Source organism: Cucurbita moschata, unplaced genomic scaffold (genome assembly GCF_002738365.1).
Source record: "Cucurbita moschata cultivar Rifu unplaced genomic scaffold, Cmos_1.0 Cmo_Scf00008, whole genome shotgun sequence".
Taxonomy (NCBI): Eukaryota; Viridiplantae; Streptophyta; class Magnoliopsida; order Cucurbitales; family Cucurbitaceae; genus Cucurbita; species Cucurbita moschata.
In genome coordinates, this window is record NW_019268524.1 from 3041429 (window position 1) to 3058627 (window position 17199).

The window sequence follows — 17199 nt, forward strand, 5'->3', positions numbered from 1 at the left end:
GGGTTGAGTTACTATTATTATTTTTTAATTTAAATTAGATTGAATTTTTAAATTTCTTTAAGTTGGATTAATCTCAGCTTAAAAATAAAAAATTGGGTTATAAAGAGATATATATATATATATATATATATATATTAAAATTATTTGAAAGTTGAAAATTTTTAGATTTTTTTTTTGAAAATGGAAAAGACGCAAAGTTAGAATAATATATTTTTTTATTATTTAACGTTTTATTATATATAAGTATTAAGTAAAATAGTTTGCTTTTTATTTTAAAATTTGGACCGTTACACAGAGAGGACATCTTCACATGGGGACGCTCACTACAGCGGTATACAACATTTAATTCTAAAAAATTTGAAAATTTTTCACTGAGCGGCATGCGCCACGTGGCAGCCCGTTAGAATTCGACCGTTGCCAAGTTCTATATCTTTTCCTTTCACCCCGATTTCGTTTGCCTCGTCTTTCCTCGTCTCGCTTTCTGTCTCTTCTCGCCATCCGATCTGATTCTCTCTTCTCTCCTCCCTCTCTTTCACATGGCGATCGCTGCAGAGAACCAACCACAGGAGAAGGTAAAGCGATGGAAATTTGTTGTAGCACGTTTGTGATTGTGATTTGTGTGGTTTCGCGTTTGTTTTTTCAAGATTAGGATTGAATCTTTCTTTTCGTTTTTCTTTCTCTCTTTTAGATTTCTCTTGTTTGATGCTACAAAGAATTTTAGGTTTCTGAGGCGCTTATACACGATTAAGCCTCCGCTTCTATAATCTTGTACTCTCTTTGATATATCGTGGTAGAAATTGAATAATGTAGATGTTTTCTGATTTTAATTTCATTCTAGTAGAGTTCATCAGTAATTAACGAGGACTAGTAATTTTAGTTTTCGTGTTTGTAGTAAAGAAATTAACAAGTTAGGGTTTCAAATTGTCGTTTGGTAGTTGACTATTTTTCCAGGAAGATGGATCGTTTTTGAAAGATAAAGGAATTTGAATGTTCAAATGTTTTTGTAGATCACCACTACGGAGGCCTCTGCAGTCGAGAAGAGAAGATGGACGCTTAACGACTTTGACATTGGAAAACCTCTCGGAAGAGGGAAGTTCGGACATGTCTATCTAGCTAGAGAAAAGAGGGTGCGTTTTACTCACTCAACCTTACGTGTTTTGTGATTTTCGTTATTATGCAAGCTTTTGATCTCAAAAAGTCTTAATAAATTTCAGTTCACTGAAAGATATTATATTCGTTTTGTTTGTGGATCTCATTCAAAAAGAACAATTATTTTCCTAGAAAATCACAACAATATTGGTTTCTTGGATTTTACAGTTCAAAAGTTTTATTTTTATTCATTTTTTCCCTAGCATTTTAAAGCGAAGGAGAACCAGAAGTAGCTATCAGTTTTGATACTTTCTGGTCTGGTTTTGTTTTTCTGGTTCCTAACAGGGAATGTTCATTCATAGACCAGACACTAACTAAGACTGTAAAATTATATTGGTTTTGCGCGTTGTTACCTCGAGAAGAAAGTAACTTATAAGCGAGTGTTAGGAAATTATACTACGTATTGTGCTGATTTCTTCTCATAATTTGTGAGTGTTGACTTGATTCCCGTGAATTTTGAACAGAGTAATCACATTGTGGCACTGAAAGTCTTATTCAAGAGCCAGTTACAACAGTCTCAGGTTGAGCATCAGCTTCGCCGGGAAGTTGAAATTCAGAGTCATCTTAGACACTCTAACATTCTGCGCCTCTATGGATATTTCTACGATCAAGTATTGTATTTTCTCTGGAAGTCTCTACAATGAATCCAATAATTTGAAGTTGTCCAATGAAATATTCAACCGTTGATCTTTCCCCCTTAAATGTTGTTGCTGCAGAAACGAATTTATTTGGTACTGGAATATGCTCCCAGAGGTGAGCTTTACAAGGAACTACAGAAGTGCAAATACTTCAGTGAGAGACGTGCTGCTACCGTAAGTTCTCCCCTCCATGATGCCATGGTTCATGGTTCTTCTAATTTCAGTTACAGCATACCCGTAGGATGTTAATTGTTCTAATGACGTTTTAAATGTATGTTGCATGAGACAGTACGTTGCATCGTTGGCCAGGGCTCTCATATACTGTCATGGAAAACATGTAATTCACAGAGACATCAAACCAGAAAATCTTCTAATTGGTGCCCAGGTTTGCTTGCTTGCTGGCTTCATTTTGATTTGACTTCTAGGTTTCTCAGTTCTCAATGTTAGATTCTCTCTTTGGGGCTAAGCAAATGAGGCTTTCCTTTCACAGGGTGAACTGAAGATAGCAGATTTTGGATGGTCGGTGCACACATTTAACCGTAGGCGTACTATGTGTGGGACATTGGATTATCTGCCTCCTGAAATGGGTATGTATACTTAGACCGGGTATCACAATCACTTATCTTTCAAATGTCCGTTTACTTTTTGTTTTAATACTCGTCGTCTTGACAGTGGAGAGCGTGGAACACGATGCAAGTGTGGATATCTGGAGTCTTGGTGTCCTGTGCTATGAGTTCCTCTATGGGGTACCCCCATTTGAGGCTAAGGAACACTCTGACACATACAGGAGGTAGATTTGATCGAAGCTTTTTATCTGATATTATAAAATAGGTTCTTTCCATCGTTGATACAATTTTATATGATCAAACCTGCAGAATTGTGCAAGTAGATTTGAAATTTCCTCCAAGGCCAATCATTTCTTCGACTGCAAAGGACCTCATCAGTCAGGTATTATTATAGCCTTGCATATCTCGTTTGATAATATTATAGCCAATATATTTATCATATTGAGTGAACAAATGTTTTGCTTTTGTTGTTTTCCATGTAGATGCTTGTCAAGGATTGTTCTCAACGGCTGCCACTACACAAAGTTCTCGAACACCCTTGGATTGTGCAAAATGCAGAGATATCTGGTGTATATAAGAGTTGAGATTCAGCCTTGTTACAATAGCTATTTGAAACAAAGCTTCAAAATTTAATCTCCATTACTTGTAGCATCAGCGCAATCGGGGGAGTCTCTGAGAGATTGTAAACAATTACTAATTGATAAATATCCTTTCAATTGTCATCCCATTTGTTTTCCCAAATTCTTCATCTGTTCTTCAACATGTCTGTGTTGTGTACAAACGATTGGTAGCTTGGCTGGCATGCAAATTTTTATGATTAGAGAGAATGCTGTGCTCTTAATAGCAGTTGGTTTCACCTGCTATGGATTTGGACCTTTTAAACTTTTACAGTCCCTAAGGATGGTCTCAAAAAGTGTTAAAAGTACAATGGCTGCTGCTATTCCCTTCAGGATTAGTAATAACCATCTTTAATTGGGATGGTGGTTACGGTACACTTTACATAGGCATAGCAAAATTTAATTCTTTGGAACTTGTTCTCTCTGTCATGTTTTTAGTTCAACGTTCAACGACTAGTTGAGTGGAAGATTCGAATCTCTAACCCATGTGATCGATATACAACTTTGTTCTATGATGTTTAGGTTCTGGTTCTTCTTATTAGTTTTGCATTTTCTGATGGAAGCTATACTCGTCAGTGCAACATGATCATCGAAAGGCTAGGCAATAACTCATTGCGTAGGGACTTTCGTAGCAAGTGATCGGTTGATTTTACTGGGGTTTTTTATTAGTACCTTGTGAGATCTTACATCGGTTGGAGGGGGAAACGAAGTATTATTATTTATAAGGGTGTGGAAACCTCTCCCTAGTAGAATCATTTTAAGAGGCTGACAGCGATACGTAATGGATCGAAGCGGACAAATATCTATGTTACATACCTTCTCTTAGAGCGTAGGATATGCTGTAATGAGTCTGAAACCAGTAATCTGATCCTTAGAAAGCTCTCAGAAGTTGTTGAAACTATACTTGATGCTCTTGGAAAATGGTGTTCCATGTATATAACTATGATTTGGACTAGCAGGGCTCCTGTAAGGTTGAAGCTTGCAGAGATGTAATTACAAGCTTCTGTTTGTTTTCTTGAAGTTTCCTGCATCTTTGTTTCCCTAAATAACGAACACGTTTTTCCAATGGTCGAGGCTCGTGTTAAGACGATTCAATCGGAACTTTTTCCTCTCATAGCTGTAATTTCTAGGCATCTGTTTGGTTTCCTCAACATGTAGAGCACAAAGAAAGATAACTAAACAATCTATATGTCATTAAAGATGCTGTGCATATTGGCATTTCATTCGTTCACCACAACCCCAGATTACCAGTAGTCATTACAAGAACATTTACCATTTTTGAAGTGGTGAAAACGACTTCGATCTCGAACGACAATCTCTCGCTCAACGATTTTCGAGATTATTTTCATTGCATCATGACAGTCGTCGCAAACTCTCAAGTTCTTAACTATTCTGATTGTCGTGCCCTCACTGGTATTGATAAGCCCAAATGCAAGTGCGAGCTTCTCGCTATGAGTAGAAAGAGCATCCTCCTTCTCTTCTTCATCTATATTATGAATCACAAGGTCAGTCTTTGGTTTATATCCCGCAAGTTTCATCTTCCACTTCAATTCTCTAATCATTGAGTATATTTTTGCAGATTGAGGATGCGACAAGTCCCCCATGAAAAATTCATAAACCGAGTTATCGATCTCAATCCAACTGCAGCCTGGAGTTTTCATTGACTTGTTGTCTCGCATTTTCAACCGACAATTAGCTGCATCGTCCAGTCTACCCATTGAAGCATAAATATTGGCCAGGTACACAAGACTTCCAGAATGACTCGAGTCTAGTTCAAGTATGTGTCGAACCGTGCATTCTCCTCGTTCTGCATCTTTGTATATTCGACAACCACCAAGTAGTGCACCCCAAACTATTACATTAGGCTGCATAGGCATAGAGTTAATCAAAGACTCGGCTTGATCAAGACGCCCTGCACGACTAAGCAGATCGACCACACACCCATAGTGCTCAACCTTAGGAGTAATACCATAAACTTCAGCCATCATGTCAAAATACTTCAGCCCCTTATCGACCAACCCAGCATGAGTGCAGGCTGTTAATAAACCCATGAAGGAAATATCATTTGGCTTTAAACCATCATCTTCAATCATTTTAGCAAAGCACTTGAATGCTTCATCTGCATAGCCATACATAGCCAACCCCATAATTATTATACTCCATGAGGTCACATCTCTCTCCTGCATTTCATGAAACACCCTCTTGGCCTCCAATATGCATCCACATTTTGCATACATGTCTGCCAATGCATTCCCTAAAAACAGCCCTACTTCCATCTTGCTTCGTCTTATAAACTTGTGAATCCATTTCCCCAGATCGAGAGCACCAAGATGTGCACAAGCCGAAAGTACACTAACAAGCGTTACATCGTTGGGTGCCGGGTCGCCTTCATGCTGCATTTGCCTGAACAACTCAATTGCATCTGCATACTTCTCATTCTGTGCATACCCAGCTATCATTGCGTTCCAAGAAACCACATTCCTCATTGGCATATTCTCAAACAGATGGCGTGCTTCTTCTAAATTGCCCATCCTTGCATAGCCACTGATCATCGTCGACCAGGACACCAAGTTTTTCACCATCATCCCATCAAAAACCATCCGGGCTTTATCCACCATTCCACTAAAACAATACCCCGAAATCAAAGTGTTCCATGAAACAACATCTCTCACAGACATTTCATCAAACAGCTTCTGGGCAATCCAATTGCAACCCACCTTAAAATACAAATCCACCAGTGAATTCCTCACAAACAGATTGGATTCACAGCCATATTTAGTCACAAAACAATGAACTTTTTGGCCTTCAAGGACCTGGGCAAGGCCAGCGCAGGCCTTGAGCACAGAAGTGAAGGTATACTCATCTGGGTTTGGCGCATCAGGCACTACCACCTGGTTATTGAAGTAAGCAATAGTCTTGTGCCAAGCGTTGTGTTGAGCGAAGGCTTTGAGAAGAGCATTGTAGGCAAAGATGTTGGGAGAATTAAGATAGTGATTGAAGACGAGAACAGAGTGGCGCAGGTTGCCATGGGAAGAAGAAACGCCGATGAACTTGACTGCTACGATATTGGGGTCGATGGAGGGGATGGGGGAGGCGAGGAGTTGGGCTTGGATTTCGAAAAGCTGACGCATTGAAAGCTGGGCGGCGCATCGTAGAAGAAGGTGGATGATTCTGCGGTGGTTGTAGTCGTGAAGGACAGCCAGGGTGATTAGACGAATTGGCAGACGAAGTTCGAAGGCTGAGGAACCGCTTCCAACTCAAATACAGCATCCAACCAGGTATTGGCCAAGAAATATTTGCTAATTTTTTGGGTTAAAAAATTTATTAAATTATTAAATTAAAAATTAAATTATGTGTCTTGTAAATTTGTTTTAAATTTTAATTTGGAAAGTTTAGGAATTAAATCTCAAAATTTATGAGATCTCATTTTGGTTGGAGAGAGGAACGAAACATGAGGACGTGAAAACCTCTCCCTTGTAGATGCGTTTTTAAACTGTGAGGCTAATGACAATATGTAACTGACCAAAGCTGACAATATTTTGCTAGCGGTGGAATTGGACTGTTAAAAATGGTATCAAAGTCAGACACCGAGTAGTGTGCTAGTGAGGACGCTAGATCCTAAGGGGAGATAATGAGATCTCACATCGGTTGGAGAGGGGAATGACGCATTTCTGATAAGGGTGTGGAAACCAAGGCTAACGGCGACTGTAACGGGCCAAAATGGGCATTATTTACTAGTGGTGGGCTTGAAGTGTTACAAACGGTATCAAATCTAGTCATCAAATAGTGTGCTAGCGAAGTCACAATCGCGGTTTCTAGGCAGCAGATTTGGTGATTGTGCAGCACCCACTCTCAGCACTGAGTGGGTTAAGCCTACTTCGAATCCGTTGCCTGCGGTCAGGCAACGTGAATATAAACCTCGGGTTTCAATTTCAAGAGAAGATTTTAGAAAGCGAGGGAGAGAGGTTTTAGAAAAAGAGTTTTGAAAGCAAGTGAGAGAGAGAGATTGGTGTTATATGGGAACGTAAGCAAAAAGGCAACAACAACGGCTTACTGTATATAACTTATCGGGTAGGGAGAAGTTGACAACTAGTCATATCCCTCTATAGTACATTTTGAGGCATTTCATGTCTACCAGGCGTATCCATGACATCGCCGAAATGTCATACTCTTAAAGAAAATAAGAAAGAAATAATACAACATGACAGCAGCAAAAGAAAGCAATAAAGTAGTACAAGGCAAAGGTTTTGGTGTGGCACGGGCATGTGGCCACGGGCGACATGCCTTGGACAAGCATGACCGTGACATTGGGCACCCAGAGATCTCATATCGGTTGAGAGGGGAACGAAGTATTCCTTATAAGGGTGTGGAAAATCTCTCTCTAATATACGTGTCTTAAACATGTGAGGCTGACAGTGATACATAACAGATTAAAACAGACAATAAGTCCTTTATTGCAGCGGAACTATAGTACCATCTTGTTCGTATGTGTTTTTTTAGTTCAACAAATATGGAGCTCGAGATCAAACTGTCAATCTCAAGAAAAAGTAAGTCTTTGTTTGTGTTGTATCGCAATGTAAATGAGTTAAATCGCGATGTAAATGAGTTAAAACGAATGAATTTCAGAGACCAAAACTCATATATTTCTGAAGAAACAGAACAAAATATTTGCGCATACACACAACAGCAGTTGCCTCAACCTTAAAAGCTCAGGCTGCGCTTACAAGTTGCAGCTTCATTACACTGCCAAACCTAACCGGCATTGACTCTTTAACCCAAAATTGCTGCTATTCTAAGCCAAACCTCTGAAAGGTTTGAAAAGAACATTTCCAGTACCTTTCAGATGTGTATGTTTGAGTTTTTGAAAGGAAATTCACTTCTTTTCGGTGGCAATGGCAGAGCTCTTTAACACATGTAGCCTCTTCACAGTGGAAACAAACATGCTGCATGAAAATGAAGCCTAATAAGTTCACCATAAAAAGAAAGCTCAAGTAATGCCTGAAAAAGAGCTCCTGTTACATGAACTGATGAACAGCAATCAAGGAAGCATTTTAATGAAGTGTTTAGAATGATGCAAATCAATACTAAAAGAGACCCTTTTCCTATTTTGTATTAGATTTCGTTAGGAAAATTGTGAGATTCCGTATCGGTTGGAGAGGGGAACGAAATATTCTTTATAAGTGTGTAGAGACCTCTCCCTAGTAGACACGTTTTAAAAACTTTGAGGGGAAGCTCAAAAGGGAAAGCTCAAACAGGACAATATCTGTTAGCGGTGAACTTGGACTGTTACGAATGGTATCAGAACCAGACACCGGACAATGTGCCGGCCTTCTCGCTGTTCCCCGAAGGGGGGTAGACACGAGGCGGTGTGCCAGTAAGGACGCTGGACCCCAAAGGGGGGTGGATTTGGGGGCGGTCCCACATCGATTGGATAAAGGAACGAGTGCCAGCTAGGACGCTGGGGCTCGAAGGGGGGTGGATTGTGATGTCCCACATTGGTTGGGGAGGAGAACAAATCACCCTTTATAAGGGTGTGGAAACCTTCCCCTAGCAGACGCGTTTTAAAGCCTTGAGGGAAAGCCTGAAAGGGAAAGCCCAAAGAGGACAATATCTGCTAGCGGTGGATCTGGGTCGTTACAGGACAATATCTGTTAGCGGTGGACTTGGACTGTTACGAATGGTATCAGAGCCAGACACCAGACGGTGTGCAAGCGAGGATGCTAAGCCCTAAAAGAGGGGTGGACACCAAGTGGTGTGCTAGTGAGAACGCTGGGTCTCAAAGGGGGTGGATTGTGAGATCTCACATCGATTGGAGCAGAGAACGAGTGCGAACGAGGATGCTGGGCCTTGAAGGGGGATGGATTGTGAGATTCCACGTTGATTGGAGAGGAGAACGAGGGCCAACGAGGACGCTGGCCTCGAAAGGGGGTCGATTGTGAGATTCCACATCGATTAGAGAGAGAAACAAGTGCCAGCGAGGACGCTGGTCTCAAAGGGGGGTGGATTCTGAGATACCACATCAGTTGGAGAGGGGAACGAAGCATTATTTATAAGGGTGTGGAAATCTCTCTCTAGTAGACGAGTTTTAAAAACCTTAAAGGGAAGCTAAAAAAGGATAACATCTGTTAGCAGTGAGCTTGAACCGTTACAAAAACGATAGACGACATACGCTACAAGATCAGCAGTGGGAAATGCTTACTTCCATGGGACATCACCAACAAGCATCCTGTCCCCTTCATTATCATAGTAAACCAGAGTATACATCCCGTTCATCTGTTTGGAATCAGACAATGTTGTTGTTTCCTCCATCTTTCTCCCATCTTCAGCAGCCAGATAACCTTTTTGTGCTGAAGTTAATTAGAACGAAGAACATAAGAACACGTAGTTATTACTTAGGTCCCGTTTGATAGCCATTTGATTGGGCGAAAGTAGCGTTTATAAGATTAATAGATATATATCGTTTAAATGCAAGGGATTGAAGGATTGCCTGCAAGAAGACAGTGGAAGAGCTCGTGTATGCCAGCAGAGAGTTGATCATAACTATTATAGGCTTGGAGGTTCAGTTTTCTTCCAATGGGAACGCCATCCATACAGACTTTTACAAACATTTGTCCACTGCAACAGTCGGATTTTGAGGCATTCCCCTCCTTCACGGCTTCTTTTGACAACTCAAGAGGGTTAGGCTTTGAAGAGCGGGGGACAACATAGCTCTTCCTGGATGAACGGATGGGAGGCCAACCAACAGCTGATGCCACCGAAGCCCTGTTATCAAGATGTTGAAATTCCTTGCATTTAGCAACTTAGCTTACTTGTGTCCTTGAACATTTTGTGATATTATGCATGAAAAACTTAATTACTTCGGTTTTTGTCTGTTGGAGAGGGGAATGAAATATTTCTTATAAGGGTGTAGAAACCTCTCCCTAGCAAACGCGTTTTAAAACCTTGAAGGGAAGCCCAGAAGGGAAAGCCCAAAGCCCAAAGAGGATAATATCTGCTAGCTATGAGTTTGAGCGGTTACAAATGGTATCAGAGCTAGGCATCGGGCGGTATGCCAGCGAGGACGTTGGCCCCAAGGGGGTGGATTGTGAGATCACATATCAGTTGGAGAGGGGAACGAAACATTCCTTATAAGGGTGTAGAAACCTCTCCGTAGCATACGCGTTTTAAAACCTTAAGAGGAAGTTCAGAAGGGAAAGCTCAAAGAAGACAATATCGGCTAGTGGTGAGTTTGAGCTGTTACAAATGGTATCAGAGCCAGACACCGGACGGAGTGCCAGTGAGGACGTTGGGCCCTCAAGGGAGGTGGATTATGAGATCCCACGTTGGTTGGAGAGGGGAACAAAACATTTCTTATAAGAGTGCATAAACCTCTCCCTAGCATACGCGTTTTAAAACTTTGAGGGGAAGCCCAAAAGGGAAAGACCAAATAGGACAATATTTGCTAGTGGTGGGTTGGGTTGTTACACATGGTATCAAAGCCAGACACTGGGCGGTGTGCCAGCGAGGACACTAGGTCCAAGGGGGTAGATTGTGAGATCACACATCGGTTGAAGAGGGGAACGAAACATTCCTTATAATGGTGTAGAAACCTCTTCCTAGCAGATGCGTTTTAAAACCTTGAGGGGAAACTTAGAAGAAAAAATCCAAAGAGGACAATATCGATGAGTGGTGGGTATGTGTTGTTCCCGTGGCAAAGGTTCAACCTTTCGAGATTCAAGATAGCAGCAGCTTAAACAGGAAAAAAAACAGTCTAACTTTCATCTAAAAACAAAAAAAAAAAAACAATTTGAGAAAGTTGGTGATTATTTGAGCAGATGAAACAGGTAATCATAGTCTGGAAATTCAAAATTTCTGTTCTTTTCGGGCTTTCCATCAAGGTTTTTAAAACACATCTACTATAGAAGTTTCCACACCTTTATAAAAAATGTTTCATTTTCCTTTCCAACCGACGTGGGATCTCACAGTTTTAGTGAAATGATATCAAGAGTGACATGAATGAGTAGAAAACAGGATTAGCAGACTAACCTTTTGTGATGGTGTTTAGGTTCTTGAGATAAATCAGCAGGAACAGAAGCAGTGTCCGGACATGATTGCCCATTCAAGTAAGGAAACTCAGCTGTTTTCAAACTGCATGCCTTTGATGCCTCCTCTGACACCAACTCCAGTTTCTGGGTCATCAAAAAATGTTGCAAATACGGCACCAACTCCAGCTTGTGTGCTTCCCTTTGAAAAGCTGAAGATGGTAAGGAAGCAATCAGCTTGTGGGGTTGGAATTCATCATTTCCTGCAATTCCTTCACCTTTTTCATAAACCGATCTTTTGTTGCTTCTAATGTTCAAACAACAAGGAAAAAGCTTAGCAGAAGGGACAAGAAATTCACCACTTTCATGGTTAATATTCAAGCTGCTGCTGCTGTTGCTGCTTTCTTCTCCTTCTCCTCCTGGCAATCCAAGTCTCAGTTCTGTTTTATTGTTCTCACTCACAGAGCTTTCACCACCATTTCTAGTCAACTTCCATTCCCTGTTCATAGAGATCAGATCAAGAAGCTCAGGACACCTGCCCATTCTTTTCTTTTAAGGAACACTTACAAATTCAACTTGAAACACAAATCAATTTCTATATATATACGTTAGGAATCACGTATCTCCACAATGGTATGATATTGTCCACTTTGAACATATTTTTGGGCTTTTTCTTTCGAACTTCCCCTTAAGGTTTTTAAAACGCGTCTACTAGGGAGAAGTTTCCACACCCTTATAACGGGTGTTTCGTTCTCCTCTCCAACCGATGTGGGATCTCTCACGTAAGCTCTCATGGTTTTGTTTTTGGACTTCCCCAAAAGGCCGCATACCAATAGAGATGTATTCCTTACATCACTTCCTAAATTAGCGAGTACGAGACTCCCCCAACAATTCTCAATAATCCTTGAACAAAGTAGACTATAAAGTCTCCCATGAGGCCTATGTAACCCTTAAACCGCCTCTCTTTAATCGAGGCTCGACTCCTTCCTCTAGAGCCCTTAAACAAAGTACACCCTTTGTTCGACACTTGAATCACTTTTGACTATACCTTCAACGCTAGCAACTTATTTAATCGATATTTAACATGGGTAAGTTAAGGGTATAACTCTAATGTATGTTTTCAGCCATAGTTTTGGATGAGGACAAATCACAAACAGTTAGTGTGCATCAGTAAAAGGTCATGCAAAGAAGGCAGTGGATTCAATTACAAATCGACAGATAGGGATAGGGGATGAGTAGACTAGATAAGTGTTGTTTGCAGCATCAATTCCCAGCAAAAGAAAAGCACTAAGAAAATGGTTAAGCCATGGAACCCCACTATCTTTATGCGTAAAGAGATAAAAACTAAAGGGGAAAGAAAAAGATACTAGAAATATTTAGAATGGTTTGTGATGTCGAAATCATGGCTCCGTCCCTTAGTGGTGATGGAGGAGCGGGTGAATCCGCACTAAGGGATGCGGATTCGTTCAAGTGCAGAGAACTGCTTGAATTTGCTATCATCAACATCACATAACATCACCGCACATCACACCTTCACCAAAACGTGGCAAATTATTATTATTTTTTTTTTATTTTTTTATAAAATCAAGAGGTGGGCTAAATAAATATCACCCCATTTTTCTTACTTGGAATAATATTACCCTCTATATATATATATATGTATATGTTGTTTTAGAGAGAAAAAAAATATAGCTTTTTTTTGAAAAAAAAAAACTTATTTTTCAAACAATAATGCACCGTTGACTTTGGGTACCATAATTGTTTTTAGAATTCTATTCCATGTACTACATTTCTCACTTTCTTCATTATTATATATTCCATCTCTTAATATAAAATATGTCAAACCCTTTCAAATCTTTTAGCATAATTGGTTGAACTTGTCCTTTTATTTTAACAATCTCGTTAAATTATATATATATATATATATATATATACTCTTCTTTTAATTAAAATAGTATCCTTCTACCCATAGATAATAAATTTATTAGAATATTGGACAGAAACTAATAATTTTATGCTCTAATGATGGTTTAAAATCTTTATAGAATAATGTAAGTTCTAAAAGGATAAATTTATTTTCCAAATAAAAAGTAAAGTTCTAGTCATATTTAAATAATTTAAACTCACGAGAATAAAATTTTCTTAAACAAAAATTAAAGTTGAGTGATATATAATTAATTCCTACCAAGCATGATTTGATTTTATGATGATTTGTTTATTTCCCAAATAATTAGCAAAATGAGGGGGTTTTAATTAATAAGTAGTTGGTTTTATGAAGCTTATAAAACAAGACATATAACATATAAGAAAAGGATGTGATTTTAAAGTTGATGCTTCTCCTACAAGAATATGATCCTTGTAGACTATAGGAGGAATTCTACTTTTGGTGGCTAATTTGTATGGATGGTGCACATGAATGAATGATTTGCATGTTCATAATTTGTAAAAACTAAAAAACTATTTTTAACTTTAAGAAAGGTAAAAATGGAGGATCTAAAATTTGAAAGGATGAATCGAGAATTCAATAACACGATACTAATTTAAATGTTCAATCAAAGTTACGGGCATTGACTTCAAGCAAATCAAAAAAATTATGGGCATTGACTTCGAGCAAATCAAATTTCCGAACTTAATAGCATCTCCCAAAATCATTTGAGAAGTGAGTATCACCATCATTGGGATGACAAAGTTCTTGCACCTATTCGAATGGCGGACCCCTACATTCACTAAATCAAAACAACAATTGTAGCCTCGACAATTTCCCACTTTCACTTTATAAGGGCCCTTTATGAGACCCTTTTCTGCTTTTTAGCACTTTTCTTCGTCCCTAATGATTTTGTGATAGAAAAATAAGGAAAAGAAAGATTCTGCTAAAGCAAAGCAAGTCTTCATCCCATTTCCTTCCTTGATGGAGAGAATGAATGATAATTCCCTGCTAAATTGACTTGTATATCGCACCATCAAAGTCAATCCCATTGAGGTTTAACTTCCGCATAGCTGGCTAATCTTTAAGAAAGTTACAAGCATCTCACTCGACAATATACATTATATATATACAAAAAGAAACTCTCTCCTTGAATGAGATCTCAATTCTAGCAATGATTTCATTAGAGATATCTTACAACTGGAATCCCTCTTTTTTCCGATCCAATTTCTCCACCACTGCAAACTCCAATTAGATTCAGGCATGATATACTTTTTAGTTTTTGGGAGAACCCAAGTACTCTCTTTCGGATCCAGGAAATAGCTCTTAGAGGTCTTTTTTCCTTTTGGAAGATACAAGAGCGAAACAATCAACCTATTGATATTGGAAGAGCCAAAAGATGGAGTGTATCATTTCTAGGTCCAATGAAATTCATAGGTATAGGAAGAAACCCTGTCAAATAGAGATCTTTTGACCATCATTCAATTGGTAATACGATATATAAGGATTGCTACTACAAATAGCACAACACCTTGATCGTGAAATATCGATTGCTTGTTGAACCCTGTGAATTGCGTGAAAGTAGGATACTCCAAATTCGAGAGTCTAAGAGTTTTATAAAATGTTCTTGATGACTGTAATGAATAATATATATATATATATTATTGTCTAAAGATTCATGCATATCCAATACCAACTTGTTAAGGTTGGCAAATTCCATAACATTTAGAATGAAAAATTCAATCCTAGGCATTACCTCAATTGATGATGTCAAGTTTCAAACCCTCTCTCAATCTTTCATGTTACCTATTTAAAAAAGTGGCAAGCAAATGTTTCAACTGCATAGAAAATCGAAATAACAAGTCATTACAGAATCCAAAAGCTTACTTTTTTCATACTAGGAAGTTTGTCATGGTTCCACAATTGCTTATGAAAGAATATGCAATTTTCGTTGGGTACCCAACTTATAAGTTAATCATGGTATATGATGCCCAAGAAGTTCATCGCAGAAAAAATAGCAGTAGTGCTAAATAAAAACTGCATCACAAGTTAATTTCTGTCTTAAATAATAAGTTAGCTTGTCATCTACAAAAACTTATAGACAACGGGAAGCTACCATTTTTTTTGAAGGTTGTGGTGGTTGCATTCATGTTTGTCCTTGAAAATCTTTTGTGACCGCTCGATTCTGTTCATCTCCGAAAGAATCCCATAGCTTGATAGACATTATTGAGAGTTACATCTGCAATACTTGAAGCTTTACTAGCACCTTCGGCCAGGACTTCATCCAAATAAGCAGAATCAGATACAATTTCATTGTAGCGGACCTGCATCGCAGAAATCCAAATTGAAGCTAACGAAAGAACCACAGATAATAGCATCCAAGGACTTGTAACGCAAAAGTTCAGCATAAGTGGAAGGACAAGAAGCATTGAACTAGAAATAGCAATCAGCTTTGTGGCGTAGGAATAAGTTCTAACAATATAAAACCATTTCTGCAAAACTAAGTCTACGCATGCACTTCAAGAACTTTACAATGATAAATCTTATTTATAAAAACTTTTAATGAGAAAATACAACATTAAGAACAAAGGAATGAACAGACAAGGGCAATATAAATAAAAGAAAAGCTTAGACCGAGAGGAACTCAAAGCACAGGAAGTTTGGTGCCCCCATAGAAGTATCCAATTTGCTTTGATGAAGGGTTGAAATTTTATTTGTCAACATTTTGGCTTAGTTTGGTGCCCTCCTAAGAATATTGAAGATTGACTTACATAGTTACTTCCAAGTTGTGTTGTCTTGGTAACAAAGCAAGAGTAATTTAAAGAAGTTTTCAGATAGGTCAGATTCTTTTTAACTCGGGAAATTTGGTACAGTTTACATCCTCAAATTAGAGTGCTTTATGCAAATCTTTTTACAACTTCTACATATTGGGAGCCTTTCATTTCATTCATCTTCGGCAATGGGCCACCTTGTCCCTTGGCTCTTAGCCTTTCGGTACAAGTTTTCCTGTTTCTTATCCAAAAGGAACTTGAGATTTGAAGGAGTGACAATCAAGTCCTCCCAGGCATCTCTTTACCATACAACTTCCAGACTGAGTTCATACTTCATAGAACCTATCTCTGTGTTCCTTTCAACAAATTTTACCAATTGCTTCCTTTATTTACTTCAAGGTCTGTATAAAAGGATTTCTTTCCAACACTTACACGACACAAGATGCATCTTATCTCCTAAACGAGTATCAAAATTAGAATCAAACCTGGATAGGATGGAGATGCTCGACCAAAGCATCGGCTAAAAGGATTTTAAATGTTCCCCAATTCATATTCTCACACTCCTGCTTAACTTCCTGCAATGGAAAATATTATCAAGACCAAATTTTAGAGGGTTCAAATTTCAACAACTTGTCTAGGTAGAACACCTCTTTTGTTTTTCCAGAAACAAGTTGGTAAACTGTAAGAAGATTGTTGCATTCTGGTCTTTCGGGATTGTCAAATTCCAACCTGTGTAGCCCACAAGAGACGAGATAAGAATATTGTTGACACTTGACAACTTCATTATAAAAATATCTCATAGAAACAATTTTTAATAAATGGTAGGAAGCATAACAGAGCATTTTATAAGAAATCATAAAATAATATTTAACGCTTTTAGACTAACCCTGAAAATGAGTCCGTTTTGCAACGTTTTATCTTGCTCACGATTACCTGCATTGCAGAAAATGAATTGACATGATATTAAATCAAAGAAAGTAAAGAACAAATGGATAACCAAAGAAATATTATACATAAAAAATTTAGAATGGTAGTTTCAACTTCAAGGATTAGTAAATTAATATCGCATCAAACTGGCGTCAAGAGAACATGTCCACTAGAATTTAAAGAATAGAAGCATCAGACAAACTATAGCCACAAACTGCAAGCAATAAATCCAAAAAAGAGAGAATCACTGAAGCACATAACCCAATCGGCACACAATATTTTCAAGAAAAAATGTCGAGCCCAATTTTATGGATTGAAGATTAGTAATGAACAGCTGGCATTGAAATGCAAGCAAGGAAATGTAAACATCATAATTTGTGAAAGAGAGGATTGAAATAAAAGCCTATAAGAAAGATGATACTGATGTATCAACTACACACAAGGAAAAAGGGTACCTGTACGTCATCTAATAATTATTTGACATAGATATAATTTAATGAAAAGGATACAACAGTAACAGGTAGAATATATCTAGTCAACGTCTGTAGTTTCTTTTCTTTTTTTTTTTTTTTTTTTTTTTTTTTTT

At 38.4% G+C, this 17199-nt stretch overlaps 4 protein-coding genes across 13 annotated transcripts in view; 1 reads left to right on the forward strand and 3 right to left on the reverse strand.

Moving 5' to 3' along the window:
* The first annotated feature begins 447 nt into the window (after window positions 1–447).
* On the forward strand, window positions 448–3216 carry LOC111445928 (serine/threonine-protein kinase Aurora-1). The gene is made up of 9 exons (XM_023084480.1): window positions 448–572; window positions 1008–1127; window positions 1614–1760; window positions 1866–1961; window positions 2077–2172; window positions 2278–2374; window positions 2460–2577; window positions 2663–2735; window positions 2836–3216. The coding sequence occupies exons 1-9, from the start codon at window positions 537–539 to the stop codon at window positions 2935–2937; spliced, it is 885 nt and encodes a 294-aa protein (XP_022940248.1). The 5' UTR covers window positions 448–536; the 3' UTR covers window positions 2938–3216.
* Window positions 3217–4142: 926 nt separating this feature from the next.
* LOC111446138 (pentatricopeptide repeat-containing protein At3g62890-like) lies at window positions 4143–14212 on the reverse strand. Its single transcript, XM_023084813.1, has 3 exons — window positions 14208–14212; window positions 11674–11678; window positions 4143–6226 (listed from the first exon to the last, which is right to left on the reverse strand). The coding sequence occupies exon 3, from the start codon at window positions 6099–6101 to the stop codon at window positions 4215–4217; it is 1887 nt and encodes a 628-aa protein (XP_022940581.1). The 5' UTR covers window positions 6102–6226; window positions 11674–11678; window positions 14208–14212; the 3' UTR covers window positions 4143–4214.
* Window positions 7573–11573, reverse strand: LOC111446141 (auxin-responsive protein IAA2-like). 3 transcript variants are annotated; one of them, XM_023084824.1, is made up of 5 exons: window positions 11351–11571; window positions 10996–11203; window positions 9458–9732; window positions 9170–9317; window positions 7573–7913 (listed from the first exon to the last, which is right to left on the reverse strand). In XM_023084824.1, the coding sequence occupies exons 1-5, from the start codon at window positions 11532–11534 to the stop codon at window positions 7844–7846; spliced, it is 885 nt and encodes a 294-aa protein (XP_022940592.1). In that variant the 5' UTR covers window positions 11535–11571; the 3' UTR covers window positions 7573–7843. The 3 variants fall into 3 exon arrangements, with proteins under 3 accessions (XP_022940592.1, XP_022940591.1, XP_022940590.1); XM_023084823.1 differs by having other exon boundaries at window positions 10996–11254; window positions 11351–11569; XM_023084822.1 differs by having other exon boundaries at window positions 10996–11573.
* LOC111446139 (tryptophan--tRNA ligase, chloroplastic/mitochondrial) overlaps window positions 13568–17199 on the reverse strand; it is a 9456-nt gene continuing 5824 nt past the window's right edge. For 2 of the 8 annotated variants that reach the window (XM_023084821.1, XM_023084814.1), the window contains exons 12-16: window positions 16573–16619; window positions 16334–16415; window positions 16172–16261; window positions 14803–15239; window positions 14553–14721 (exon numbers count right to left, since the gene is read on the reverse strand). In XM_023084821.1, the coding sequence (XP_022940589.1) occupies window positions 15105–15239; window positions 16172–16261; window positions 16334–16415; window positions 16573–16619 (354 nt within the window). In that variant the 3' untranslated portion in view covers window positions 14553–14721; window positions 14803–15104. Of the gene's footprint in view, window positions 13998–14552; window positions 14754–14781; window positions 15240–16171; window positions 16262–16333; window positions 16416–16572; window positions 16620–17199 lie in introns of those variants that run through there. The other 6 variants (XM_023084818.1, XM_023084817.1, XM_023084819.1 and 3 more) reach the window with 6 other exon arrangements.

Coding starts and splice junctions, on each gene's coding strand:
- LOC111446138 (XM_023084813.1), bottom strand. CDS start 6,101: ATGCGTCAGCTTTTCGAAATCCAAGCCCAACTCCTCGCCTCCCCCATC.
- LOC111445928 (XM_023084480.1), top strand. CDS start 537: ATGGCGATCGCTGCAGAGAACCAACCACAGGAGAAG. Junction 1,761..1,865: donor ATGGATATTTCTACGATCAA/GTATTGTATTTT, acceptor TTGTTGCTGCAG/AAACGAATTTATTTGGTACT. Junction 1,962..2,076: donor GTGAGAGACGTGCTGCTACC/GTAAGTTCTCCC, acceptor TGCATGAGACAG/TACGTTGCATCGTTGGCCAG.
- LOC111446141 (XM_023084822.1), bottom strand. CDS start 11,534: ATGGGCAGGTGTCCTGAGCTTCTTGATCTGATCTCTATGAACAGGGAA. Junction 9,733..10,995: donor CCTAAACACCATCACAAAAG/GTTAGTCTGCTA, acceptor TCTTGATAACAG/GGCTTCGGTGGCATCAGCTG. Junction 7,914..9,169: donor GTTGGTGATGTCCCATGGAA/GTAAGCATTTCC, acceptor ATTTTCATGCAG/CATGTTTGTTTCCACTGTGA.